The 27,063-nt window shown below is 41.5% G+C and overlaps 2 protein-coding genes across 8 annotated transcripts; one reads left to right on the top strand and one right to left on the bottom strand.

Moving 5' to 3' along the window:
• The first annotated feature begins 565 nt into the window (after nt 1-565).
• On the top strand, nt 566-11,601 carry prkaa2 (protein kinase, AMP-activated, alpha 2 catalytic subunit). 3 transcript variants are annotated; one of them, XM_077583679.1, is made up of 10 exons: nt 566-806; nt 2,222-2,363; nt 3,086-3,179; nt 3,342-3,486; nt 4,677-4,764; nt 5,790-6,014; nt 6,176-6,338; nt 6,454-6,792; nt 7,784-7,910; nt 7,992-11,601. In XM_077583679.1, exons 1-10 carry the CDS (start codon nt 707-709, stop codon nt 8,243-8,245), a joined length of 1,677 nt encoding a protein of 558 aa, XP_077439805.1. In that variant the 5' UTR covers nt 566-706; the 3' UTR covers nt 8,246-11,601. The 3 variants fall into 3 exon arrangements, with proteins under 3 accessions (XP_077439805.1, XP_077439807.1, XP_077439806.1); XM_077583681.1 differs by having other exon boundaries at nt 570-799; XM_077583680.1 differs by lacking the exon at nt 2,222-2,363 and having other exon boundaries at nt 668-806.
• Nucleotides 6,601-27,063, bottom strand: LOC144062359 (uncharacterized). Of its 5 annotated transcripts, none has more exons than XR_013296388.1 (22): nt 26,836-27,063; nt 24,698-25,749; nt 24,464-24,603; nt 22,884-23,084; nt 21,528-21,822; nt 21,369-21,457; nt 20,474-20,502; nt 20,328-20,362; nt 19,598-19,772; nt 18,108-18,267; nt 17,891-18,014; nt 17,452-17,486; nt 16,484-16,556; nt 16,360-16,394; nt 16,209-16,278; nt 16,066-16,137; nt 15,945-15,964; nt 13,873-13,906; nt 12,227-12,309; nt 11,946-12,157; nt 8,398-8,475; nt 6,601-8,289 (listed from the first exon to the last, which is right to left on the bottom strand). XR_013296388.1 is itself a non-coding variant. In XM_077583676.1 (20 exons), the coding sequence occupies exons 1-19, from the start codon at nt 26,842-26,844 to the stop codon at nt 12,237-12,239; spliced, it is 2,721 nt and encodes a 906-aa protein (XP_077439802.1). In that variant the 5' UTR covers nt 26,845-27,063; the 3' UTR covers nt 10,727-12,157; nt 12,227-12,236. The 5 variants fall into 5 exon arrangements, 3 of the variants coding, with proteins under 3 accessions (XP_077439802.1, XP_077439803.1, XP_077439804.1); XR_013296387.1 differs by having other exon boundaries at nt 6,601-8,241; XM_077583676.1 differs by lacking the exons at nt 6,601-8,289; nt 8,398-8,475 and having other exon boundaries at nt 10,727-12,157.

The following is a 27,063-nucleotide window of genomic DNA, read 5'->3' as shown; positions in this document are numbered from 1 at the left end:
AAATGTAGGAAAGTAAAGAAAAAAGACTGCACTTAAATAAATTCATTTATAAAAGTGGAATCAAAAGTGAACCTAAATGAATGTTTAAAAGCAAACATTTCTAACGATTTAATATTGTTTTAAATGAAAACTTAAATATAACTAAACTGTATAAGCAGTGAAAATGTATTTTATTTCGTCTCATTTTACTAATTTGTACTGATGTCGTGACAAATTTATGGTTTTAGCAAATGTGACCAAAATTTTTTTTAATTATTTATTTTTATTGCAAAGTCCCACATTGTCAAACAGTAGTGAAGATCTCTTCGGACATCTAGTGGCCACAAACCTAAATTACTCCAACCTGAAACATCCAACTGCGCCGCGGGATTCGGTTTGTCAGTCATTTTCGGAGAGTGAATGGGCGTGTGAACAGTATGTTACAGTATAACACTATATTTTCATTTTGTGGGGGGGAAAACGTTTGTTTCTGTGCTTACGGGGTGTGAACTTGCTTCAAAGGCAACGACGTGTAGCAGCAGTGTGTCCGCTGGTGGTCACCTTTAAAGCCGAGAGGGGCGGGGTCATCTGTCAAGCTCCGTCTTCCCTGAGCAAAGACACGAAGCGCCCCTCCCTCCGCGCGCCCCGCTGATTCACAGGCGAGCACACCCACTCCCGCTCCACCGTAACGCAGCTGAGCCCCCCCGGCCGTCGCGGAACGGAGAAGATGGCAGAGCGGCAACAGCAGAAGCACGAAGGCAGGGTGAAGATCGGCCATTACATTCTCGGCGACACGCTCGGAGTGGGGACCTTCGGCAAAGTAAAGAGTTAAGTCGTGTTTATTATCGGCGTGTTTATGTTTGCGTGCGTTTCGTTTGGGAAGTAGTTGACGTGAACACCCCCCACCCTTTTTTTTGGACGTGTGGAATCGAAGTTAGCGATGGTTAGTTGTTTTGCGTATTTACGCCGAGCAACGTAAGCGACGTAAGATCGCCATAGCGTAAATGCGCTTCTAGAATACGCTGGTTTGAAAGTCAAATTCTTCCACCAAAACAGACCACCATCAGTCGCTATTTAAGGGGGCAGGTGGATTTACATGGACTATAAAAGCAACTCGCATATAATATACAAATGGCACACGTATACTCGCATTACTAGTATTATTAGTGTAATATTGTCGTAGTTTTTTACCGCCTGCGTTGCGATAAAACCCACTGGTTTAGCTTATTAACCTACCTTCTATTTGAGGTTAATTGGATAGCCTCGTTTCTAGTTTACACGAGTCAAAGTCTAGCGTCTCACCGTGTTGGTAGCTATAAGCCATTTAAACACTTTACAAGTCTGGAGAGAAAAGCCACATGATACGTTTTAAATTACAGAACTACATTTGATTTCGTGTCGGCTAGTTTTACCATTTGTGAGTGACCTTGTGAGCTTCAACTTGTCAACTCGCCCAACGTCAGTGTCACAATACATTAATATCACACGGAGCTGATACAGTACAGTAAAATGTGCATCAAGTTGTATCATGTTAGGAAATAAATTAAAATAAAACGTAATCCACCTAATTTAGCCTAAAAAGATGATGATGCAAGCTGCGTATAGAGTTGGTAACAGTATCACCTCCCTCTTCCTTTTGTGCTAATGCTTCATAAATGATGCTTGAAAGTGAAGCTTTTTAGGCACATTAACACTAAAAAGCTGTGCAACAGGTTTCCAAAATAATCCATTAGCAAATCCTCTCCCCTTGGCACCCACAAGCAATCACCTGCAACTTTAACATGTCAGAAGTAGCAAAATAGTAAAAACAGCTCTCAGTACTGTATGATGCAATTTGCAATCTGCAACAACATACACGGTGTGTCAGAAAAGATCCAGCACTGTGTCACAAAAAATACCATCCCTAAACTACTACAACAACTGGCTGCTTCACCATGACAACGCACCTGCTGATAACACCCTGAGCATCTTAGAGCTCCTGGCTGAGAGAAACATGGCCATGCTGCAGCTCCATGTGATTAATTTTTATCCCCCGTGCCAATGGATAATAGGTTTGAGCTGCGGAAATATGTCCACTAAAAGCCTCTAGGGCTTTTCCACGCCACAACAAGGCACTCTAAAGCGGCCATAGCAACAGACTATCCGACAATGAGTATATTGCATATGAAATGCGCGATATAAATAAAAGTTTGCACCTTGCTTTAGCCCTGGCCCCTAACGTGTGCCTATTTTGTATCCTTAGTTGGTGAGCACCAGTTGACGGGCCATAAAGTGGCAGTGAAGATACTAAACAGGCAGAAGATCCGCAGCCTGGATGTGGTGGGCAAAATCAAACGGGAGATCCAGAATCTGAAACTATTCAGGCATCCGCACATCATCAAGCTGTGAGTGGACAACATAGATTTTTACGGGCCCATCGTAGCGTTTGCTGTACTGTGCTCGTTGCTGTTTGTTTACCGCAGCTGCGCCGCACTGAGCGTGCCCTAGAGGCTCACAGAAGGTAGAACGAACGCAGACAAGCCAGCTCAAGTTAATATAAGTATTCCCCGCATGGCTAAATCCTCACCAAGGAATCTTGGCTGGCCTTGTACAGTATTTTCCCTTTGACCTTGCCCACTTCCTCTCTCTCCCTTTCTCGCTCTCTCCTTCTGGCAAATCGACAATCTGCGTGTTATTTTTAGGCCCCCTCTGAGGGTCAGCCCTCCGTCAAGCTGCAACTTATGGTAGATATGCGAAATCTGGGGTGCTATGCTGTGGATCACTGCTACAGATGTATACACTACGTGCTCAAACACACTTTTTCCAAGCAGCTTCACACGTTGGCTGACGTAAGATGAAACCGCGGAGGGTGAAGAACGGGCAAATCTGTCACGAGCAGTCATTGATGAGATTGGGCCTTCTATTCCCTGTGACCTTTTTTCTAAAAATCGTTACTCAGCAGCCGTAGATCACGGCTCGGGCTTGCCTTGCTCTTTTTGTTTCAGTGTCTTTATGCATTATGCATACTGTAGATACATTAAGAGGCTTTGGGATGAGACAGCAGCCATGCATTAATTATCCTCCAGTTCTATGCAACCAATTGGCTCAATATGTGTTTGTGTTTCAGGTACCAAGTGATAAGCACGCCAACAGATTTCTTCATGGTGATGGAATATGTATCTGGTGGAGAGCTTTTTGACTACATCTGTAAACATGGACGGGTAAGAGTTGATTTATTTTTTCACTGCAAGGACATTTAAATTGTGGTTTAATTGACACTAAAAGCAAATCTATGAGCCAAACCCAAACATGATCTTCCATTCTAAACATTTTGTAACCTTCCCCCACTCCCTTCTTTGTCTCCCTTCTCCTTCATCCGCCAGGTGGAGGACACGGAGGCTCGCCGCCTTTTCCAGCAGATTATCTCGGCCGTGGACTACTGCCACAGACACATGGTGGTCCACAGAGACCTCAAGCCCGAGAACGTTCTGCTGGATGCCAGCAAGAATGCCAAGATTGCTGACTTTGGTAGGATTTTTTTGGGAACAAAAACTAACTTTCTTAACTCCGCAAAACCAAACAACTACCATATAAAACTGATAGCAAATAAATGTTTCATAGCAGAAACTGAAAATGATCAGGTACATTTTACTGCTGCTACTATTATTACCATAAATGATCACAAACTCGTTACGTTCCTCCTCAAAACATCTGCCCCTGTTATTTCTCATTAAATCGCTGTTATTATAGCTTCAATTCTGTAGATAGTACCCTTCTGTGCCGGTATTAAAACATGCCAAATAATAATGCTTAAATGATCACTAAGTAAAAATTCCAAGAAGTTTCACCCTTTACTTTGACCGCGTTTGTCAGCACAAAGCTGTCCTATCATGGCACAAAAGCATTATTTGATGTTAGACATGGCTTTGGCTTGAGCACAAAAACACTGAGTAGGAAAGTTTTTCAGCAAATAACGGATGATAGGTTCCACCAAAAAATATGTTTATTCTAAAATGGCAAACTGCAAATATTTATGGTTACTTACAAATAGATTTGTGTATCTTTAGTCCTCTACTGTATCTGTGTCATTTTCATATAGTGGCAGGCAGAACAATACAATTACTTAACTAGATGGTAAAATTAATCTGTTCATCTACCGGTTGCCAGTCATTTTTATTAGCTTTGTGTTCAACTAGTACAACTTACTGTGTTCCAACTTACAGTGCATACGAATTTCCTGTATCTGACCACAAAGAGGGTCAATACATTTTCCAAAACAGCCAGCGGGGGTGTGAGGGGGTCACTTAGCACAACGGCTCGGTCTCATATCAGCTCGTGCAAGACGCCTTGAGGCCCAGTGTCATTCGATATGAAGGAAACCGGGGGTGGGCACTCGGAGGGAGGGGGGGTTGTTGTTGGAGTGCCGCAGAATGGCAAGCGGTTTGAGGCAGTGTTAAGCACACCAGGGATGAAAGATAAGGGAAGGTCAGCGCATAGCGGGGCGTCTGGTATCAGAGTGTTAGGCTGAGGCCCTGACAGGCGCAGAGAGCGTCATCTCATTAGCTGAGCTTAGAGACTTGGCGGCGGGTAAAGATGTAAGCGTGCTCTTTCACCGCATAGATTTGTCTGCCCGTCTCAGAAAAGTGGCCTTGACAAAATGCTCTCTTTTGGCTGAGTGTATGTTCAAACAGTATTGTGTGCGTTTCCCCGGCTGACAGGTCTGTCCAACATGATGTCCGACGGCGAGTTCCTGAGGACGAGCTGTGGTTCGCCCAACTACGCCGCGCCGGAGGTCATCTCGGGAAGGTGTGTGTGTCTGTTTTTAGCCGCCTGATTAGCGCCACCATCCATTCATCATTTTCAGTTTCAATGAATCGTAGACAGGGTTGGGGAATCCAGGTCCAGGAAGTAAAAACCCTGCCACAGGTGTTTCTAATCAACTGGCAGGTAAACAAGCACCTTGTTATTAGAAGCACCTGTGGCTAAAGACAAACTGTTTCAGAGTTTTTACTTTCTGGACCGTAGATATGTTTTTCAATGGACACCCTTCATAATGCTAAATAAACATTTTTTGGGGGGAGATAAATAAATAAATTCATATTTTTAGTAAAAGTTGCACTATTATAAAATAGTATTTTTTTCTCTCTCTCCAAGAAACGGATACATATTTTGTCAGGTTAAAAAAAGTCTTCATCTTATACGACTAAAGTTGTTTTTTTCCAAGATTAAGTTTGAATACAGTATTTTAATATGATATACAGTTTAATGAGTAAAGAAAATCATACATTTAACGTGCTAAAAATAGTTTATTCTTGTGATAATCACACTTACCATTCTGGGGGGAAAAAAACAACCTTCTTCTTTTCAGCTATTTGCATACATCAAATTAGCTTGTATGCTTTAGTTTAAAAAAGAAAAAGGACTATATGAATGGAAAAACATCTCAGACAAATCAAAACTAATTTTAATCAGGCACCACCCAGGACAACCTCTGAGGATGCAGAAGTGTTCATTACAGGTTGCTATATTCTTGGGGGAAAAAATGTTAAAAAAAAGAAAAGAAAAAAAAAGGACATATTTAACAAACAAAAAAACAGGACATTATTCCTCCAATAATCAGTTTTGTTCTAAAAGTACAGCTTTAATTAAACACAATGATCTCCGTATGTAAGTATTCAATTTGAAATGGCACAAAGATTATTTATTACTAATTACGGTATTATATGGCTGCTGATTGTAGGGTTTAAAAACCGCTGGCATAAAGCCTTTAACTAACGCTAGCTAGTACTTGTTATTTGCCTACGGACAGTAAAAGTGATCCTTGTCATCAGACTATACGCGGGCCCAGAAGTGGACATCTGGAGCTGCGGCGTGATCCTGTACGCCCTGCTGTGCGGCACGCTGCCCTTCGATGACGAGCACGTGCCCACGCTGTTTAAGAAGATCCGAGGGGGCGTGTTCTACATCCCCGAGTACCTGACGCGCTCGGTGGCCTCGCTGCTGATGCACATGCTGCAGGTGGACCCGCTAAAGAGAGCCACCATCAAGGACATCAGGTCTAAGTTGTTCATCGGTGTGAGTTTGAGTGCTTGTTTGTCTAAACGTGCCCTAGGATGGTCTGCAGCTCAAAAATAATTTGAGTGATATATTATGATTATAATTTAAAAATGAAAATAAATTCATGGCCAAAACGTGATCAACGTTGTCCTCCTCTCAGGGAGCACGAGTGGTTCAAACAGGATCTGCCGGGCTACCTGTTTCCCGAGGATCCGTCGTATGACACCACCGTCTTGGACGAGGAGGCCGTCAAAGAAGTGTGCGACAAGTTCGAGTGCAACGAGTCCGAGGTGGTCTCCAGCCTCTACAGCGGTGATCCTCAGGTAGTACCTGAAATCAAAAAATCTGTATGAGTTTCTCTTTTTAAATGGAACTATTTGACTTAAAAAATTAGCGTTCGCTCCCGTCTCCATCGTCATCTTCCCCTTGCCTACGTAGGACCAGCTTGCGGTGGCCTATCACCTCATCATAGACAACCGGCGCATCATGACGCAGGCCAGCGAGTTCTACCTGGCCTCCAGTCCGCCGCAAGGCTCCTTCATCGAGGAGGGCATGCCGCTGCCGCCGGGGGTCAAGCCGCACCCGGAGCGTATGCCGCCGCTGCTGGCCGACAGCCCCAAGGCACGCTGCCCCCTGGACGCCCTCAACACCACCCGACCCAAGCCGCTCGCCGTCAAGAAGGCCAAATGGCACCTGGGCATCCGGAGCCAGAGCCGGCCCTATGACATCATGGCCGAGGTGTACAGGGCCATGAAGCACCTGGGCTTTGACTGGAAGGTGGGTGGGAATTAGGGCTGGGGGGAAAAAAAGTCCACCAAATCGGATAATTCGATGTTAAAAATAGGTCGACTGAAATTTTCTGCCTTGAAGCTCCTCCAGAAATCCATGTTTTATACACTGACTTTTTTTTTTCTTCAGATGCTCTTATTGAATGGCGGATTTGATCTGATCTTCATTCTTTCTGTTAGTGCAGCATCTAGTGGCCGTATGGCAGATGTTATGTCTGGTTAAAAAACGCTTACCTTACCTTACTTAGTACTTTTTATTAAAGTCAATACAGCACATTGAGCTTCCCCAAAATACAGGAAAGGAAGTTCTGAATGTTATTTTTTTTAAAGCACTTGGGCTATGATGATTATTCCAAAATATAACCTGCCACTTGGTTTTAGGTGTTCATCACTTAACCAGTAGAGGGCAGTCATCCACTAAACATGCCCAGAAGAAAACAGGAACAGGAAGTTATTGACCTCGTAGCTAACAGCTAGCTCTACTGTTGTTTACTCAATGAATAATGTTGAAGAAGCATCGTCTGTAAGTGATTTTTTTAAAGACACTATTACATGTGTAATGTAGCTAATATATATATTGATGAATGTGTGAACTAAATGGTAGTCAGTGTTTGTTTACATAAAGTGGTAATCGATAGCGTGCTGATGCTAATAGCGATTGCTAACCGTTTAGCATAGGCTAATTTTGTTTGTGTGTGTGTAGAAGATATTAAGAGTACTTACTCAATTTACGTCCAACCTTTAAAAAAAATGGCGGTGGAGATTATAAAAAGATTTGATAGTGACAGGCTGCGGGAAAGTTTCGTACAGACCCACTTGAGATTTATTAAAAGAACAGATGAGCCAGGTTGTTTCCAGATTTGAGTGTAAAATAATTATTTTTAAATGTATTTACTATAAACTCTTTGGCAAAATGTGGCCTACATGCCATACTTTGCCAACCCTTGGCGTAATACTATGTTTTCCAATTTTCACGCTAGGTGGTGAACCCGTACCATCTTCGAGTGCGCAGGAAAAACCCAGTGACGGGCAACCTGGTGAAAATGAGCCTGCAGCTCTACCAGGTGGACAACAGATCCTACCTCCTCGACTTCAAGAGCATTGACGGTTGGTGGCAAAAACATTCGTGAATTGTTACTTGTCAACTCTTCACCACATCAAATGTAACTGAGCCACCCTGCGTCCCAGATGACATCATTGAGGCCGCGGGTTTCAAGTCGGGGTCCTCCACCCCTCAGCGGTCGGGCTCGACGGCGGGCCTGCTCCGGCCGCGCCTCAGCATCGACTCGGCCAGCCAGGCCGCTGAAATGCCTCCGCTGAGCTCGTCCCTGCCGGGCTCGCTGTGCGGCAGCTCGCCGACGCTCTTCCCGCCGCGCCAGGGCTCACACACCATGGACTTCTTTGAGATGTGTGCCAGTTTGATCACCACGCTGGCCCGCTGAGAGGAGTGGACGCCGGGAAGGAGGAAGACAATCAAGAGTCTTGGCTTCAAAAGTAACCAGATATCGGGATGGGATGTTAAAGGGGAAGCAGCAAATCTTCACTTGACAAGATGGCAACGGTTTAAAAAAACAACTGCTGGAACAACGCCTACCGTAACGCTTCGTCCTGACGCTGATCAAGAGGTCAGTTTGGAATCTTGAGGGCGCACGTCGAAGATTCTTTTCTGGATCTAAATAGAAAAGGCTGTTATCCATGTATATTATATTTATATCACAGTCACACTATGTAGCTGAACAAACAAAATCACTTTATAGATTATTATTATTCAGATTGCTATTTATTTTCTTGGAGAGAGATTATTTTTAGGCATTGATGGCATTATTTAAAGGCTTTTTATTCTGATTTGAAAGGATAGCGAACCTCACATCACAGCAGGACAGTCGAATGTTCTGTTCGGTACGACCAGTGTTGCATTTATGACACAGCACAGACGCGCACCATCTCATTCAACTATCGCCTCAGGTGATATTTTTTTTTAATAGACAAAAAGATTACATGAGACAAAACCAGCAAGCAGGTGAATTAATGGCAGAGGGAAGGAGCAGATTAACTCATTCACTGCCATTGACGGCTATAGATGTCAAAAATTCATTTGAACTATTTATTTCAGGGATGTGATTTTTCCGCTAATTCGCGGAATTCCGCTTTTTTTTATCTCCCCCCCCCCCCAAAAAAAAAAAATCTGATTTTTTTTTTTTTTTTTTAGTAGTTCATTGTGTATGCACATGACTCCGACAGATAACATCTTCTGCTATAACAAAGACATTTGTGGTATGCTCTAATATGAGTTACTTTTCATTTGGTCATGATAAAATTATTTGTTCATGAAATTTGAACTCTTCAACATTATTTATGTGTTAACTTAGTAATCACATTAGTTAGATATGATGATATTCTCAGTGATAGTTTTTAAAAGCAAAGGCAGTCCAATGTTTTTGAATGTGACTGATTTTGAGTTGACTAAAACTGCCATTTTATATGGGATAGTTCAATATACATTGAAAATTGACGCTGTTGTTTTGTCTATTTCTTTGTCATGTGAGTGCATTGAAAGTACTTAAAAACACGGAAAACCCATGAGCTCCGGGGCCCCTTGTCCCCCCACCAGGGCACTGCCCTGGACCTAGCTGGGTGCCAGCGGCCCCCAGACCCCCGGCTAAATTTTCAGATAATTTCACTTTGGTCAAATCACATCCCTGTTACTAGTTTCACATTTTTTTCCCTACTTTTTTTTTGCTGTACATTTAGAACGGATATAAAATCTGTGATTAATCGTGAGTTAACTAGTAAAGTCATGTGATTAATTACAATTAAACAATTTAATCACCTGATGCCCCTAATAAAAAAAAGATTAGTAAAAATTTGGGGGATCAGACAATTATTATTTTTTATTGTAATTAATCGCATGACCAATAGTTAACTCACGATTAATCACAAATTTTATATCTGGTCTAAATGTACAATAAAAAAATTCTAGGTTTTCATACTCTTGTTAACAAAAGTGGAAAAAAATTGAAACTAATAGAAATGGTTAAAATGAATTTTTGACGTCTATAGCCGTCAATGGCAGTGGATCAGTTAAAAAGAATTTGCTTCCGTCGAGAGCCAAAAAGAAAGTCAGTTGTATAAAATGCTTAATTAGCTTGGAGCTAACATTCCGTTTCAATAAAAAAAAAAAAAACTAAACTAGTGTGGCAAATGAAGGGCAAATTTTTAAAAATCAAATAGCATTAAAACAGGACTAGCTACAAGCTAACTTTTAACTCGAATGAAGAATAAGGATCATGCCATTCTTTAACCAGCACACAAATATATCCAATTTGTATAAAACGTTAAAACCTAATCTAGCTATAGAATCTCACAAACGATAAAACATAACCACGTATGCAAACTTGTCAACACATGACAAGTTGAGCAATGGCCGCCCGCCCGCCCATGGAATGCAATTAAAACAGACAGGACAGACGCGGCAACCTGTCACACGCGCAGTAAATCCTACGGAGAGACGAGCGGTTGCTCTTGAAAGCTCGTACACATGACGTGACTATCAGCGAGATCACAAATGACCAACCGTGGATATGCGTGCAGTATAGAGTATTATTATTATTATTATTTTTTTTTAAAGAAGCACTGTGAGATGGTGTGTGTCTGTGCACGCCATACAAAACGTCCTCCAGCTGCCTTAAACAAATGCAAACGACTACTTATGTTATGTGCGTGAATCCGTTATTTTTCGGAATGTAAAATATGGAGGGAAGTCTGCTCCTGTTGACAATGCACTGTTGCCTTCATCGCTTTGATTTGTTTCTTAACAACTACGGGCCAATGTGACCTGCTTGATACTTATCCCCCCCTAATATATATATATATATATATATACATAACATTTCAGAACAAACAAGGAGTTAAGCACATAGTGAATAATTCTCAAAAGCATTTTTATTGCCACTCCCAGTTGAAGTTTAGTGTCAAACTAAAAGAAAATATCACATGTATTTCCAACAACAAGATAACTTTGCCTTAAAGTCTATTAGCTTAATTGTAACACACAATGCAAAACGCCATAGACATGCTTACTAATAGCATCGATGTTGAAGTGGTGTAACCCTTTAAGCAAGGGATATGTGAACGCAAACAGCGTAGATTCTTTATCCTCTGCAAAAATCAACAGTTCACTTTGCTGCTCCCTTGTGGCTAATGCATAGCATTACGATATATATATTTTTATTTCTCCTAAAATGTAAGCGTTTTTGTCTCACAGTTGAAATGTCTTTTTTTTTTATATTCCTTTTTATTCCAGTAAAATTACAGTTTTACCCCAACACTTATTTTGATCATTTGTCATGCAATTTATAATTAAAACTCTTTATTATTTCATGTCATGTTTTTGTTTTTTTGGGCACTTACCACAGCACTCTCACAACAACAAATGAGCAGCGTCAGCATTTTCTTTTGAGGCTGTGGACAGACAGTACTGTACGTGCAGAAACAGTGGCATGCTAATGCTAGCTAGCCATGTTCAACGTTTATCAAATGATCATGTGTGTAAAAATGGAGGACGCACACGCCCAAGGGCCTGAAATCACATGCAAATGTTGACTTGTACCAAAGTGAGTGTTGCTGTCCTTGTGTGTGCGTGCGTGTGTGTGTGTGAACACTGTTTCTGCCTAATTGTGAAGGCTTTGGATTGGTCTTGTTATGCATTGCATGGAGTTGCTGTTATGATTTTTGCATTTTAATGAGTATTTATTGAAAAAAAAAAACATTGACAATAAACAAACATACAAAAATGTGATGAGTTGCGTTTTTGTTGTTATTTTCACATGACCAAGATAATGACATTCAAATATTCCCCCCACGCCCCCCAAATCATTTTCCTCATAAATATTTCCAAATTAATCATCTGTTTAATCGGTTATTTGAATTTTATTTTGGCAAATATCGGTCAGGCTCTAGTGTGTACCTAATATTATGGTCCATGTGTGACGTTTGTTGACGTTTCCAGATCAAATTTGGACAAGAAGCGAGGAAGCTAGCAGCAAAGAATAACAGCGACTTCTGACGATTATATCTTTTAATATTTTTAATTATTTCCTCACATGCTAAAACACTGCAAACTGGTAAAAGCTGGAGAGGGACCTGCAAGTTGATGCGATCGTGGTTGTGTAGCTCCCGTTTTTCCTCCTTGGAATCAACAGTTCAGTTCTCAAATTGCCCCGGGTCTCGTTTTGCAACACAAAGAAGTCCAGAAAAAGGTCCGCTCTCTTTTGAGTGAGTCCACATGATTAAAAAAAAAAAAAAAAAACACAACCAAAAGGTCCACAAAGTGTGTGAAGAAGAGTCTCCTCCGGCTGCAAAACAAAAAGCAACTCAGATAACGTGTACAAAACTCCGTAGCAATGGTTTGGATTCATCCTCACCTGTTTTCTTCTACTGATCAGCGTAGAGGTCTGGAGGTGGAATAATGAGCGAATCAGGATGTTCGAAATCCACCGCCTGAGGCCTGCGGTGAGAACAAAGCAGATTTATGTTTTTAAAAAGGGGTTGGACAAGTTACTCTCAAGATGCGACACATGACATATTATTAGTTACAGAGGGTGGAATTTTGTGGCCTGCGCGAACAAACGAAACAATCCAATAATGTCACGAAACAATGCGAGTATGCTGGGAAATGCACATTAATAAGGTTATCTTGTTTTTCTGTTGTTGTTTTTTTTAATCGAGTGAGAATGGCCAAATATGTGACGAATATCATAAATCATTTTAGCGTAAAATTTGATGACATTACAAAAGTGGTAATTATGATTTTTCATACGATGTATTGCATCCTTATCACCTACAATACCGTATCAATACTACATGATCAAATATGAGTATTTTTCATTATGTTAGCCTAATATTAGCATAATTGCCTAAAGTCATTTTTAACTTACCGGTACTGACACAATTTGCTGTTTTTTTTTCTTTTTATGTTTAATAATGACTTTGGCAAACATGCAAATAAATATAAGCTATTGATGGAAATTTTTCTTGAAGTTATTATTATTATTATTTTAAATATATTGTAAATTAAGTTGTTAGTTAGAAATTATCTTATAATAAATAATAATAATTAATTTGTGTAAATTTACATTTCTCTAATAATAGCAGGCTTGAGTCTGTTCATAAGAAGTTGGAATATTTTTTAATTTTTTATAATCCAGTCAGATTTTTCTTTTTAATAAATTGGGCAGATTTTTATTTTAAGTTTTTTTTTTTTTTTTTAAATAAATAGGGCTTTTTTATTTTATTTATTTTTTGAGTTTTTTTTTTTTTAATATAAATTGGGCAGATTTTTTTTTAATACATATTTTTGTCATGGACTTTTTTCTCTTTAATGTTTGTATTGCAAAAGTCAGAATTCAGATTTATTTTCTTTTTTTGAGTAAAATAAAAATATTTTTTACATCATATTATCAAATTATAATCATTTAAATTTCATTAAAAATACATTAATCTTTAGTTCCAAAAGTTGTAATTCTGACTTTAATATTACCTTATTACCCTAACCCGGTTAAAATTACAATTTTAACTTCTCATTGAAAAAGTCTTTTCCCTCTTTATTTTCATAAAAAGTCGTCAGTCATACTTGACTTTTACCTCCTGATCCTCCTCAAATGACATCTTCGTTCGTTTACTACAAAAGTCAGTGCAATTACCTTTTTTTCTCGTATTATGAGTTATTTTTAACTTTTTGCTCATGTTAAAATAAAAAGTTACAAAAAATGTAATGAAGACTTTTTTTCTTCTATATTCACATAAAAATGACAGATTTATCTCTCAATGCCTATTATGAAAATCATAGTTGATATTTTCTCTTAAATACAGACATGTTAAAAAAAATAAAGAGGAAGAAAACACTCATCCAGCCATCCATGAATTTTAAAATCTAATCCAGACCAGATAATAAGTAACTAATTACACTTTGATCGCTCCCGACACTTTTCATTTATTTTCTCAGGCAACACCTGAAGTGACTCACGTGCGCGTGTGTACGTGTGCACGTGTGTGTGTGTGCGCGACTTACCAGTGAACGGCGTGCTGACTGCCAAGCACGCGCCCTGAAGAGCAAGTAAAGGTGCGTTATTTGGCAAGTCGCACTTGACAAACATGTCGAGGAAAAAAAGGGTTGGACGTTTGTTGACACTGTCGGCAACGCCATTCATTGATTTGACCTTGATTTCTCTTGAGTAAATATTTTCCTTTGGAATCATTTCTGGTAGCTGATTGATCTTCTGGTAAATCGCGTCGGCTTGGCGACGACATACAAATTTCAATTGTCCGACTTGAAACCAACATTTGAATCATTGACTAAAAACCCTGAACCAGGATTGAAACCCTCATTTCAAAACATCATTCGAGTGCTAATCCAATTTTTAAACCCACATTTTGGAAATAACTTCTAGCCGTTAAAACCCGAAAACCCCCAACTCTTGCTTGAAACCCTATTTCGGAACCTTAACTCTCGTTTTTATCCCTCATTTGAAATTAAATTTAAAATCCCAGTTCCAGGTTTTAAACTGTAATTTCAATTACGTTTAGAAACCTTAATTTAAAACCCTCAACTTCACAGGAAACCTTAACTTGAATCCACAATTTTAACCCCTTAATCCAAGTTTGAAACCCTATTTTGAAATTAAATGTAAAAACACAATCCATTTTAAAAACCTACTTTCAAAGTTTAATTTCTTAACCGCAACTTGGAAACCCTAATTTAAAATCCTAACTCATCATGTGAAAACCTCGAAACCTTAATCCAGGAACTGATTGAACCTGGAAGTGAAACAAGAACTAACATTTAAAATGTTAATTGAAATTCTTATCCATGTTTGAAACCCTAACCCCATGTTGAAACACACATTTAAAACCCCAATTCAAGCTTGAAACCCTATTTATGCATAATTGATGCACATTAAAAATGCTAAAAAAGAAAATAATTTAACCCCAAAAATTATTACAAAAATACTACAATCATAATTCTTCATGAAAAACTGCCCCCCAAATAACTAAATAAATAAAAAAATAAAATAGTGTATTATTTAAAAAAAATCCACAAATAAAATAAATAAACAAATAAATAAAATACTGTATTATTAAAAAATAAATAAATCTGCAAATAGATGATTCTGTGAGTAAGATGGTGTCCACTGAGCAAAACAACCCGAATGCTCCTTCCACAAGTCTCACTTTTTCAATTTTCCGGGATCTAGGGTTGTGCATCAGGTAAAGAAACTTGAATTTCCCCAAGATATTCGTGTTAAGTGTCTTTGGGGAATCGGTGCAAAGGAGGTGCCTCTCCCTCTCTGGGGAACAAGATGGCCTTTGTCGTGTGTTTTTTCCCCCCCCGCAGCACATCAAATGGCACCTCTTCAAAACAGTCGGTGTCTTTTCATCTGCCGCAATTCAACCTCAACCTGAACCGCGTCTGAGACCAGACGAGGTGAAAGGTCACACTCGGTGCTCCTGTAGTCGGAATGTCTTCATATTTCAAAGTTTGAGCTCTCCCTGCAATAAATGTCTTTGTTTGTCTCGAGGTTTCAGTTGGGTTGCCAGTAGTCGTTATTCTCACCGCCTTGCCAGTATTGGAGCGTTTTGAGTGGGAAAAAGAACACTACAAGACAAGCACTTGACAGTTTGGCGACAGAAAGTAGACTAGACTTTACACTAGGAAAAAGCAGGTCTAAGTTGTGGCGCAGGAGTGTAATGTGATTCTGAACTTTTTTTTTTTATATAGCAATTTTTTTAATCATCTGTGCCAATTTGAGATATTGTTGGGCTTACACTGGAGGGAAATAAAACTACTGATTTTTAACCATCTCTTTGCCGTCTTTTACATTTATATTTATTATTTTTATTATTAAAAATATTACTTATAATCAAAATAAAATCAATTAATAAAAAATAAAATAAAAAACTCAATTACATTTAAAATGATTAAGATTTATAATAAAAATAATAATTTATTATATATTTTTTTGGTTCTCTTTTTTTTTTTTAATTCCACTACTGATTTGGAACCATCACATCACTGACTTAATTTATCATTGTTCTACAAACAATCGTACTGATTTGAAATCTTTCCTTGGACGCATGACTTACTTGTTTGCGGTTCAGTGCTGCTGTAAAAATGGACACAAAAAAAAGTTATTTATTGTGGTTACTGTGGCACATTATATTGCATTTTGGTATGTTTTGGTACATTTGAGTGCATCGGGCCTACCTGGCAGATGGCTGCATTGTTTTTGGTGAATGGAAAAATGTCGCCAACTTTTGAAGCGCTTCATTCTTGACTCTGAAAAAAAGGACACACAACATACAGTTTTACAAATCATGCTAAATCATTCAAGTGAGCGGTAAACTCACTGGACATTGGGATCGCCTGCGCTGATGTCGCTACGATTCTGATGGTGGGTAACGTTGAGGTCTGCGTTTCCTTTGAGGGAGCCAAAGACATTCGAGATGAAATACACGATTCAGTGGTGCCAGTGAACCAAGAAATATGAGTCATTGTTACCCATGTTTGGCACGGAGAAATTGTGGTTGTGGCTCCTACAGGTGGAGAGATCATGACGCATGGAGAGGGAAAATGAGTAAAAGCAACAACAACAACAACAAAGGCAAATTTGGCGTGAACTCACAGCGGCGCCTGTGGGTACGCGCTGTCCATCGTCTCGTCGTCATCGGCGGCCCATTCCTCGCTGTCGTCTGAGACTAGAATACATCAAACTTGTGTCCCATATATATATATATATATATATATATATACAGACGCTCCCCTACTTACGAACATTCGAGTTACGAACAACGGTACATACGAACATGTCTGCGCGCATGTCAAAAAATGTTCGGAAAGAGATGAGATTTTTTATTGCGCACCTTTTTCCAAGTACTGTAGTGCTTCTTTCCGTCGCTAATACCGACGCTTGGCGCTGTGAGAGCTCACCCAGCATTAGAGGCTCAGCAACGTGTCGAGGAGGAAGAAGAAGAAGAAACGCCTGTCGCTCACAGATAAAGCCATCGCACTCTTCGAGCAGCAAGACCCAAATATTGAACGTTGCACAAAGGTTGCAAATCAATTGAATGATGCCATACAGTGCTACCGCATCATTTATGATGAAAAAAGAAGAAAACTGTGCAATCGTCGTTAGATCGCTTCTTTCGGCCAGTTTCTAGTAAATCCTCCAAGGAAGATACTCATCAACCCTCATCTTCTTCTCCGCGACCCTCAACTTCTTCCTACATTGAAGTTACGGAGGAGGAAGTAACTTTTGTAACCTCTCATGATATAAAATCCTCCTCTTCCTCCTCCTCCTCCTCCATCAAATCCTTAAGCATCGAGTACATCTTCCAAAAGTAAGTTAAACTTCATTTTATTTATCTTATTACGTACATGTACATACTGGGTGTGTCTCTCGCTCTCTCTCTCTAACATACGTAGTACAGTACTGTACGTATTCTCTTTAAACATCAATTATAATACAAAATATAAACACTGAAGCAACTTACGAACAAATTCACCTTACGAACGATCGCTCGGAACGTAACTCGTTCGTAAGTTGGGGAGCGTCTGTATATGATTTAGACAAAAGAAAAAGAAAAAACTTACAGCTCTCGGCTGATAACGGGTAGTGGTTTGAAGTCCTGGAGGGGAAAAAGGCGAAATCATGAAAATCCAACAGAAAGACACTGGAGGAGTCACAGAAAAAGACGGGACGAGAGTGTTGGCTGAAGGTCACAACTTTTTGTGACTTGTGTAAGTTAGATTCATTATCATCTAAATACAAGGGATGTTATCTTTTGTTGTGTTCATGATAATTAAAAAAAAAAAAAAAAAAAAAGACTAGACTAAACTATATTTTGTTTTTGCGTATAAAATTTTGTAATGGTCATCCTAAAGGTGGAAAAGTTTTGAAATTCTTTGTCTTTTACACCACAAAAATCTAGCATGAGGAGGGAGGGGTGTGTAGACTTTTTATATCCACTGTATGCTTGAGCACCGCATTACACTAAATGTGATAATCACGGACGTATGATTGTTTTCGGACCTGCGTCCCGGCATGATGATGTCGGCTTCCACTGGGCTGCTCACGCGAATGCTGGACGTTTTCCTCCCCAAGCCCAGCATCTCCTTGATGTCCAACTCCACGTGGTCCACCGCCACATACCCGTCTAAAACAAACAAACAAACAAACAAACAAACAAGTTAACAAGTTCCTTTTTTTGTGTCACAAAACATTCACATCTGAATGCGACGTGACTCACAGTTGTTTGCAAAGTCCCTGGCCAACCATTTTCCTTTCGGGCAGTTGGTGGTGCGAATGACGCTGATGTTGTCGCCGCTCCGGACAGGCAGGTCGTCCTTGCGTCCTTTGGTTGTCACGGTAACGGTTGCCTGGTACATGGCTTCCTCGGAACCTGTGATCTAAGGCAGATAAACACATTTATATATATTTAGGGGTGGGCTAAAAGATGGCATCGATTTTTTTTTAAAATATGTTCTTGAAGGTATTGTGAATAACCGCAAACAAAGTCTAGAACAAAAAAAAAGTCGATTCTAAAACAGTTACCCAAGGAACGAAGGCATAAAATAAGTCGTAGCAAAGAAGGGGAGGATGCAAAATAAAAAGCAGGTCATCGAAAAGGAAGAAAAGTGGCAACCAATGAAGGGTGGCAGACAGAAATCTCGGCGGAAAGGAAGGCAGTCAAGAAGGAAAGAAAAACAGAACGTGGAAAGAAGGACGTAAGGAAGGAAAGTATTATACCAGGCATAAGCAAAAGCAGGGATGATGCAATAAAGCATTACTACAAGAACAGGTCTGAAGGAAGGAAGGAAGCAGTGAATTTAGGAATGTAGGTTAAAGTGAAGGAAAGAAGTTTAAGAGGAAAAACAGGCCTGAAGTGGAAGGGAGGAAGGCAGAAAATATAGATTTAAGCACAAGAAGGAGAGATCTATGGATGCATTAATAAAAAAAAACAAAAAAAACAGGGGTGACAGAAGAAAGGGAGTAAGGAAGTAAAGAAGGAAGAAAAGTCGTTTTAAGGGAAGGAAGGAAAGAAGCAAAATGCAGGTCTGATGTGACAAAAATGAAAGGAAAGAAGGTCAAAGGAACACAAGATGGAAGAAAGAGTACTAGATAGAAAGAAGAAAAACATCTGATGTGGAAGGAAGTAAGTAAGGAAGGGACACAAGCAAGTTGTAAGAATACATAATTAAAAACAGGTCTGAAGGAAAGAAGAAGGTAAAGAGGTCAGAATGTGGGGAAGGAAGGAAGGCAGATAAGCAGGCTTAAGTATATAATGATGTAAAACAGGTGTGAAGGAAGGAAGGAAGGCAGGAAGGAATAAAGGAAGGAAAGAAGGAAAGAAGGAAAGAAGGATGGAAAGAAGGACTCAAATAGATCTGATGTGGGAGGAATGAGGTAAGGAAAGAATGCAGAAAGGATTGTAGGATTTAAGGAAAAAAGTCAGAATGAAAGAAGAAAAACAGACCTGAAGTCAAAGGAAGGAGGTAAAGAAGGAAGAGGAAACAGGTTTAAGCCAAAGAAAGGAAGGAAGGAAGATAAAAGCCGGTGTGAAGTGGAAGTCAGAAAAGGTGGTAAGGAAGCTTCTAGGCCACCACGTTGCATTTGAAGTCTTGTCCTTGACGCAATATTTGCAGCCCCTCCCACCTCCAGCAGGAGGAATGAATCCCGACAGGTTTGGAGGCCGCCACCTTGCGACCGCCCCGTTTGACTTCAGCGTCTTGAGCTCACCTTGAATTTCTTCCTGATCTCGTTTTCGTGCTTCTCCCGCTCCTTCTGCTCCTTCTTCTCCCGCTCTAGCTTTTCCTTCAGTTCCTTCTTCTCCTTTTCCAGCCGCTGCTTCTCTCGCTTCTTCAGCTCCTTGTCGTCGAGCATCTCCGCCATAAAGTTGGACTTCTTGTCACCTCTGTGCACCACAGGAAATTTAATTAAAAAATGTAATTAATTTAAATTCAATTGAGTTAAAAAAATAAACCAAAATGCAATTTAATAAAGAAAAGAAAATGCAATTAATAAAATACAAATGCAAAAAGTATCAAATGAAATAGTTGACCATAAGATACTGTTAAACTGTAACTGGGGTCACTCAAGGGTCAATCCTTGGACCCCTTTTGTTCAGCGTGTATGTTACCCTTGGATCAAAACGCTCCAGAACGCCAATATTGGCTATCATGACAATAAATTAAGGAAAAGCTGATTGAATATAAACCCAGTATGAGTCTGTGGCCCGTAGACTCGGGTCAATTAGTGGAGAACAGGTTTTGAAATAAACATGGGGAAGCGGCTATTAGCTGTCATGCTGCACACAAATGCCGACAGAAGTGAAGTCAGCCCCAAATGTAAATGCTTTTAAGTCAAATAATAATAACAATAATACAAATAAAATTTAAATTCCAAAATATAATAATAATAATAAACAATAATCCAAAATACAAATAATAAAAGAAAATGACAGCCTTACTTTCCAACCCTGCCTGTCGTGTTATTCCCTTCTTTCTGGAAAAAAAAACAAAAACAAAAAAAACACACAAATGTTGTTGATTGAATGTACATCTCATTGTGATACTCTGGCAGATAATCAACAATTTTACTAACAAATTCACTTACAATTTCCCGGGTGGCTTCAGCGTACGGATCTGTGGTAGAAGCAGTGATTTAATTATGTATTCATGAAATGATACAACACAACAGCCTCCATATCTATTAATGAGCCACAATGATCAGACAGAATAAAACAGATGCACCGGACTGCATATTTTGCCCCTGAACGTCTTGAGACTTCATTATATCCTGCCCACACTGATTCAAAAGAAATTCAAGCAGTCCCAGAACATGATCGACACAAATACTTCCCACAGTGGACAACGCATTTGACTCCAGTCTTGGGACTTCATTTTACCAGGGTTGCTGGCACTGATCACTCGACTTTTGTCCCAGACCGCCTCGATCATCTTAATATTAGTTGCATCAAACGCAGATTCAAGACTCTGTGCGTCAGGTTTAATCCAGGTCCAGAAAGTAAAAACCCTGCCACTATATTGGTCAGACCCAGGTGCTTCTACTCAACCGGCACCAGGGAGCTCGTTCACCCAACTCTAGCAGGGTTTTTACAAAGTACATAGGGTGAGAAGCTCGTTCATCCGGGAGGGACTCAGAGTAGAGCCCGCTGAGGTGGCTCGGCCATCTGGTTCGGATGCCTCCTGGACACTTCCTTGGAGAGGTGTTCCAGGCATGTCGCAGCTGGCGGGAGGCCCCGGGGACGACCCAGGACACGCTGGAGAGACTATGTGTCTCGGCTGGCCTGGGAGCGCCTTGGAGGAACTGGACGAAGTGGCTGGGGAGAGGCAAGTGTGGGATTCCCTGTAAAGCTGCTGCCCCCGTGATGCAACCCCAGATAAGCGGTAGAAAATGGATGTAAGGAGGGACTTTCTGGACCTGAATTTGCCACCTCTGACAACCTTTACCTTCACTCTACAATTTGAGTTCTTGGAGTTACTCTTACTCTTTGGAGGTCCTTTCTTTTTCCTCCCCACTTCAGTCTTTGCCTTCTTTTTAGCTGAATGGAAACCGGCATTGCCGTAAGCTTGATTTCTGCATGGAAATAAAAAACACAAAAACTCAAGAAAATCTCTCAACTTAACATTTCAGTCGTGCAACTTACCCTGCCAACGTTTGACCGTCCAGCGAGGTAGGAATGGGGAAATCTGCCTGATACGTTGGTTGCTGGTCTGGTAATTTGTTGCCCAACGTAGGAAGTCCTTTGGGGCCATTCAACATTACACCGTTGCTGTATACCGGTTGAAGGTTTTTTCCGTCTGGAATATCTGGACCGGTGTACCCCCCATTGCCCCATTGGGACACCACCATCTCTGGGGAAGCTGGATCCAAAGTCACCCCCCCAAACTGAGGCCCATTGGTGGAGGGCATCTCTGGTAATTTGGAAGGCACTGGAATGGCTAACATACAACATAAAGAAACATTAGAGAGTTAATATAGCGTACCCCAAAAAATATTGCTATTTGACTGCCCATTACGGTAATGGGCGGTAATACGGTAAATTAGTAAATAAGTCACGTAACAAAATAATACAAATTAGCCACCGCAAGCTAGGTGCGGATCGCTATCATTGATTTGTAGTTGTACATTTGAAATGGTCTTTCAGTTTTCAAGACATGCACCCCCTTAACATCCAGACTGATGTGGCGCACCCTCCCTCCCCTGCCTAGTCATGTGACAAAATAATGCAAATTAGCCACCACAAACTAGGCACGGATTGCTCTCATTGATTTGTAGTTGTTTTTAAATTTGTAAGCCTCGCACCCCCTTTTTAGATCCAGACCAAAGTGGCGCACCGCCTAACCCCTGCGCACACTCATAAACTATCCACGTGACAAAATAATTAAAAAATAATCTATGTCGAGGGGTGTGTGTATCACTTGCCAATTTTACGCGGCGCACCCCCGGGGGTGCACCCACCACAATTGAAAACCCCTATTTTAGACCATAAAAATTGGATTTTAACGCAAACTTTTCCCAATTTTTTGCGTCACACACGCTCGACAACATCCAGACAAAGTGACGCACCCCCTAACCCCTGCGCACACTCAAAAACTATCCATGTGACAAAATAATTAAAAATAATCTGTCAAGGGGTGTGTGTATCATTTGCCAATTTTACGCGGCGCACCCCCGGGGGTGCACCCACCACAATTGAAAACCCCTATTTTAGACCATAAAAATTGGATTTTAACGCAAACTTTTCCCAATTTTTTGCGCCACACACGCTCGACAACATCCAGACAAAGTGACGCACCCCCTAACCCCTGCGCACACTCAAAAACTATCCATGTGACAAAATAATTAAAAATAATCTGTCGAGGGGTGTGTGTATCATTTGCCAATTTTACGCGGCGCACCCCCAGGGGTGCACCCACCACTGTTTGAAAAAAATGTGACTGCCCATTACGGTAATGGGCGGTAATACGGTAAATTATTTAGGGTTCAAGTAGTAACATACCATTGTGTTTCACTGGAGGAGGCGGCGGGCCGAATTTGGGACTTTTGATGGCGGAAGGTTTGACAGGCTTCTTTGGAGGAGTCCCCAGGGTGGTTTGGTCTGGGAGGACATTATTGGGCCGAGGCGGCAAAACATCCAACAGCGCCGGTACGTCTTCAGTCCCTTCCTTGTTTGTGCCGTCAAACGTCGGCGAGACTTGCCCTGCGCACAGTTTTCACCCCATTAATCCCAAATACTCTGCGGAATTCCAGATTAGATCTCTCCGGTACACTTGGCATCCGACAACTGCGTCTCACGTTATAAATGCCGCAAACGGAATGCAGTCAGAGGAAGTTCAGTGGTGGACGACCTGCAGGATAAGCCGATGGGAGTGACAGAATTTGATTTGTGAGGAAACCAAACCAGTTGAGAAAGCGGTTGCGAGGTGACTTCAGCACACACTTGAGCCTTCTGTGAATGTTTATGTAGATTCAACTTTGCAGTAAAAAGGTTTGGGCGTGATGTTTACAACGTCTCTCCAGTAACAGACAACACAAAATCCAAATATAAGGTACATTTTGTGATGCTTTAATGGTCGCCCAAGGCAACAAAATGCTTTACGACTTCAGAGTGAGACCACTCAATTATTGTCGTGACTGATTCAATAAACCTGATGCAGTTATGAAAATAACGCAGTAGTCAGTAAAAACATGCCTTAATCATAACACTTGAAGGGATACTGGTCGTCCGACCAAGCACAGACAGCTCATTTGTTTGTTAGCCAGTTAGCTGTTGTGCTAGCTAGCTGCTAGCCACCTGCTAGCACTTACAGAGTCTGGAAATGGGGGGACCTTTTATTTGGAATTGCTAGCCTCCCACATCCTAATTGGAATAAAACGAGATGTAAGGGGGACATGTCTAATATTAACTGAAGAAGCCTTTTGGATTTAAGATAAAATGTCTGCAATAAGTAAGAAGAGTCCAGCTGCCTAAATTCAACTTTTGACGGTTGAACTGGATGACAGAGAATCTACATTGACGGCAATTTCTCAAATTCACAGTTATAGATTGTTCATTCTGACAAATTAACTGATGATACTTGACTATCAGTCGGACTAGATCTGGATCTCGTTTACCTGCCGGTTGCGTAGAAGCACCTGTGGCAGACCTCTTACTTTCTAGACCTGGATTTGTCACCTCTGGTCCGCGAGTACGGATGCTTGTCCCCCCCCCCCGCCCGATGACGAATAACTCCTCTCCTCATTCTTCGCATTCCTACGAAACTTGGCCCATCCCGAGGTGCCAAATCCACATCCAGAAGGTAAAAACCCTGCCACCGTTTGGCTTTAGCCACAGGTGCTTCTACTCGAGCTTCGGGGTAGAAGCACCTGTGGATAAAGCCAAAGTGTTGCTCGGTGTTTTTACTTTCTGGACCTGGATTTGACACTTCTGGGCCCAACCAGCTACTTTGCTATTTAAGGAATCCGACTCTAGTTGGCTAAAGAGTCTTTCGTGGTTGTCTGTTCACCAAACCTTGATACCAAATGAGGCCATCACTCAAAACCGAATGTCTGAAAGAAAGCAGATAGGCGAGGACTTACCGTGATTTATACTGTTGTGCTGTCTGGCCCGAGAGCTGTAATCGAAGGTTGAGATGTTTGCGAGCATAGCGCTGGGGCTTTGAGGTAGCTGGAGATCCTCGGGAGGCGGCGTACTGGAGACGGAACTGTTTGTCTGGGAGCTGAGACCAGAAATGTCAAGTCATCAGTGTCAATACAATCGGCATTGTGACATTAACGTAGAGATGTTTCTTGTCTACTTGTGGTTCGTCAAACCTGCGGGCCTTCTGCAGAGCATCGAGGATCCGCTGGTCGGCCGCAGTGGTCTTCCTCACTTGGCTCATGTCTTCCGCCCTCTCCAAGGCCGAGAGGGCTGAAAGGGAACCGTCAGCTGGGAGAGACGCCGAGACGTCTTCAACTGGCTGCTGGGACTTCAGCATTGCTTCTATACTGATCGGCGATACGCCACCTGAAGCTCTATAATCTGGCTCAGGAGATGACGGCATAGGGGAGGAGAATCCAGGTGGAGGGACGGAGATGGTGTGGTAGATTGAGGGTTGAAGTGTTTGACGGTCAAGTATGGACATGAGAAGGGTAGGAGTTCCTCTCTCCGATGGCGTTTCGCTCTCTGGAATATCGGGGATAAAGTTGGGGGGAGGGGTCAAGCCAGGAGAGATGGGCATTGCGACATCAGAATCACGTGAGAATAAAAAGTTTGGTGGAAGAATTCCCGACTCTGGTTCATCATCGTCAAATTCAGGGGGTATCGGGATGAGTGGAGCGAGTACAGGACCGTCCAGGGTGGGCGTGTCCAAGATGGGATCAATCGGGACCTCGTCCAGATTCGTTTTTGCAGACCATTTTAAACCCAGAAATCCTTTCTTCGTAGAGTTCAGAACTTCGGACTGAGCCGTGGCTGACACCAGATCCCCGGTGGTCACCAGCTGGGGCTTCTTTTCTTTGGCGCCATCTTTTTTCAGTTTTTGATACAACGAATTCTCATCCAGCGGCTCCATGTTTCCTTTGGTCAGTTTGTCTTTTTTAAGTTTGCCCTCGTTCCTGTCCATGGACGTTGTCTTGATGAGAGGCTTCCTGCTCTCCTTCTCATCCTTGAAGACCACCCTGGGGGCCATCCTTCCGTCCAGCGACTGGTTGATGGAAGTGAGCAGGGTAGGGCGGGCCCCTGCCGGGAGATAATGCGTGGGGCTGGTGGGAGGAGGGACCGCCTTGGGTTTCTCCGGGAGGGCGGGTTTCATCCTGGGTTGCGTCAGCAGGAGTTCTTCCTCTTGGAATTTAGCCTTCAGGGCTTTGAAGTCCATCGTCTCCCCCTGGTGAAAAGATAACTGCAAAATATCAACCTGCATGCTACTCTTAACATTGTTTTGACAACAAAGGGGTGCGCCTCTTTTTCGCCTGACAAAGCTTATCTCCAAGTGACTTGTAAACTATCATATTTGCATATGAAATGGTCTTCGGGCTTAAGGCAGCCTTGCCCAGTTTTTTTCGACAGGGAAGGTGTATCCCCTCTCCCTTGCACACACCCTATGAAACGTGTCAAAAAACAAAATCAGAAAAATAATATAGTGGACGATATGTTGTGTCAGGACCATTTAGGAATACACTTTTGCAGCAGAGAAATGACTGCTGCTATGACCTTTAAGTTTTAAAATTCCTATGGAGCGCTAGTTGACGCACCCCACACCCCCTGCCAAATAAGTCACGTAACAAAATAATACAAATTAGCCGCCGCGAGCTAGGTGCGGATCGCTATCATTGATTTGAAGTTGTACATTTGAAATGGTCTTTCAGTTTTTAAGACATGCACCCCCTTAACATCCAGACTGATGTGGCGCACCCTCCCTCCCCTGCCTAGTCATGTGGCAAAATAATGCAAATTAGCCACCACAAACTAGCCACGGATTGCTCTCATTGATTTGTATTTGTATTTTTGAAAGTGTTTTTAAATTTGTAAGTCACGCACCCCCTTTTTAGATCCAGACCAAAGGGGCGCACCCCCTAACCCCTGCGCACACTCAAAAACTATCCATGTGACAAAATAATTAAAAAATAATCTATGTCAAGGGGTGTGTGTATCACGTGCCAATTTTACGCGGCGCACCCCCGGGGGTGCACCCACCACAATTGAAAACCCCTATTTTAGAGCATAAAAATTGGATTTTAACGCAGACTTTCCCAAATTTTTTGAGCCACACACGCTCGGCAACATCCAGACAAGGTGACGCACCGCCTAACTCCTACACACACCCTCGTAAAAAAACAATCCAAACATATTTACTACAAACTTGAATCTTAAGCAAGCTTAAATTGAGTTTACAGCAACCATGTGACAAACCTTCGCATTCACTTGTAGTCCATGACAGGTCGCCACCAGGGCAGATTGTGAAATAACGCACCTGAGCCATCGTTGTTTGACGTCCTTCCGTAGTTCGTGCGACCAGTCAGTCGGTTTAGGGTCTCATTTTGGGTGCTGCCCAAACATATCGACCGTTCAAAGAAAGTGAAAATCACTGTAGGAAAACTTTTTTCTCACAACTCTCGGACGCACTGAAGATGGTTCCCGTGGAGGAATGAAGCCAAGTAGGAACACACACAGACGCACGCACACACACGCACAAAACAGT

This window comes from Vanacampus margaritifer, chromosome 13 (genome assembly GCF_051991255.1).
Source record: "Vanacampus margaritifer isolate UIUO_Vmar chromosome 13, RoL_Vmar_1.0, whole genome shotgun sequence".
NCBI lineage: Eukaryota > Metazoa > Chordata > Actinopteri > Syngnathiformes > Syngnathidae > Vanacampus > Vanacampus margaritifer.
This window is presented reverse-complemented; position numbering and strand designations above follow the sequence as displayed.

Coding starts and splice junctions, on each gene's coding strand:
- prkaa2 (XM_077583679.1), top strand. CDS start 707: ATGGCAGAGCGGCAACAGCAGAAGCACGAAGGCAGGGTGAAGATCGGC. Junction 807..2,221: donor GACCTTCGGCAAAGTAAAGA/GTTAAGTCGTGT, acceptor TTGTATCCTTAG/TTGGTGAGCACCAGTTGACG. Junction 6,339..6,453: donor TCTACAGCGGTGATCCTCAG/GTAGTACCTGAA, acceptor TTGCCTACGTAG/GACCAGCTTGCGGTGGCCTA.
- LOC144062359 (XM_077583676.1), bottom strand. Junction 23,085..24,463: donor GCACAACAGTATAAATCACG/GTAAGTCCTCGC, acceptor AACTGTGCGCAG/GGCAAGTCTCGCCGACGTTT. Junction 16,395..16,483: donor GCGTACCCACAGGCGCCGCT/GTGAGTTCACGC, acceptor CTCCACCTGTAG/GAGCCACAACCACAATTTCT.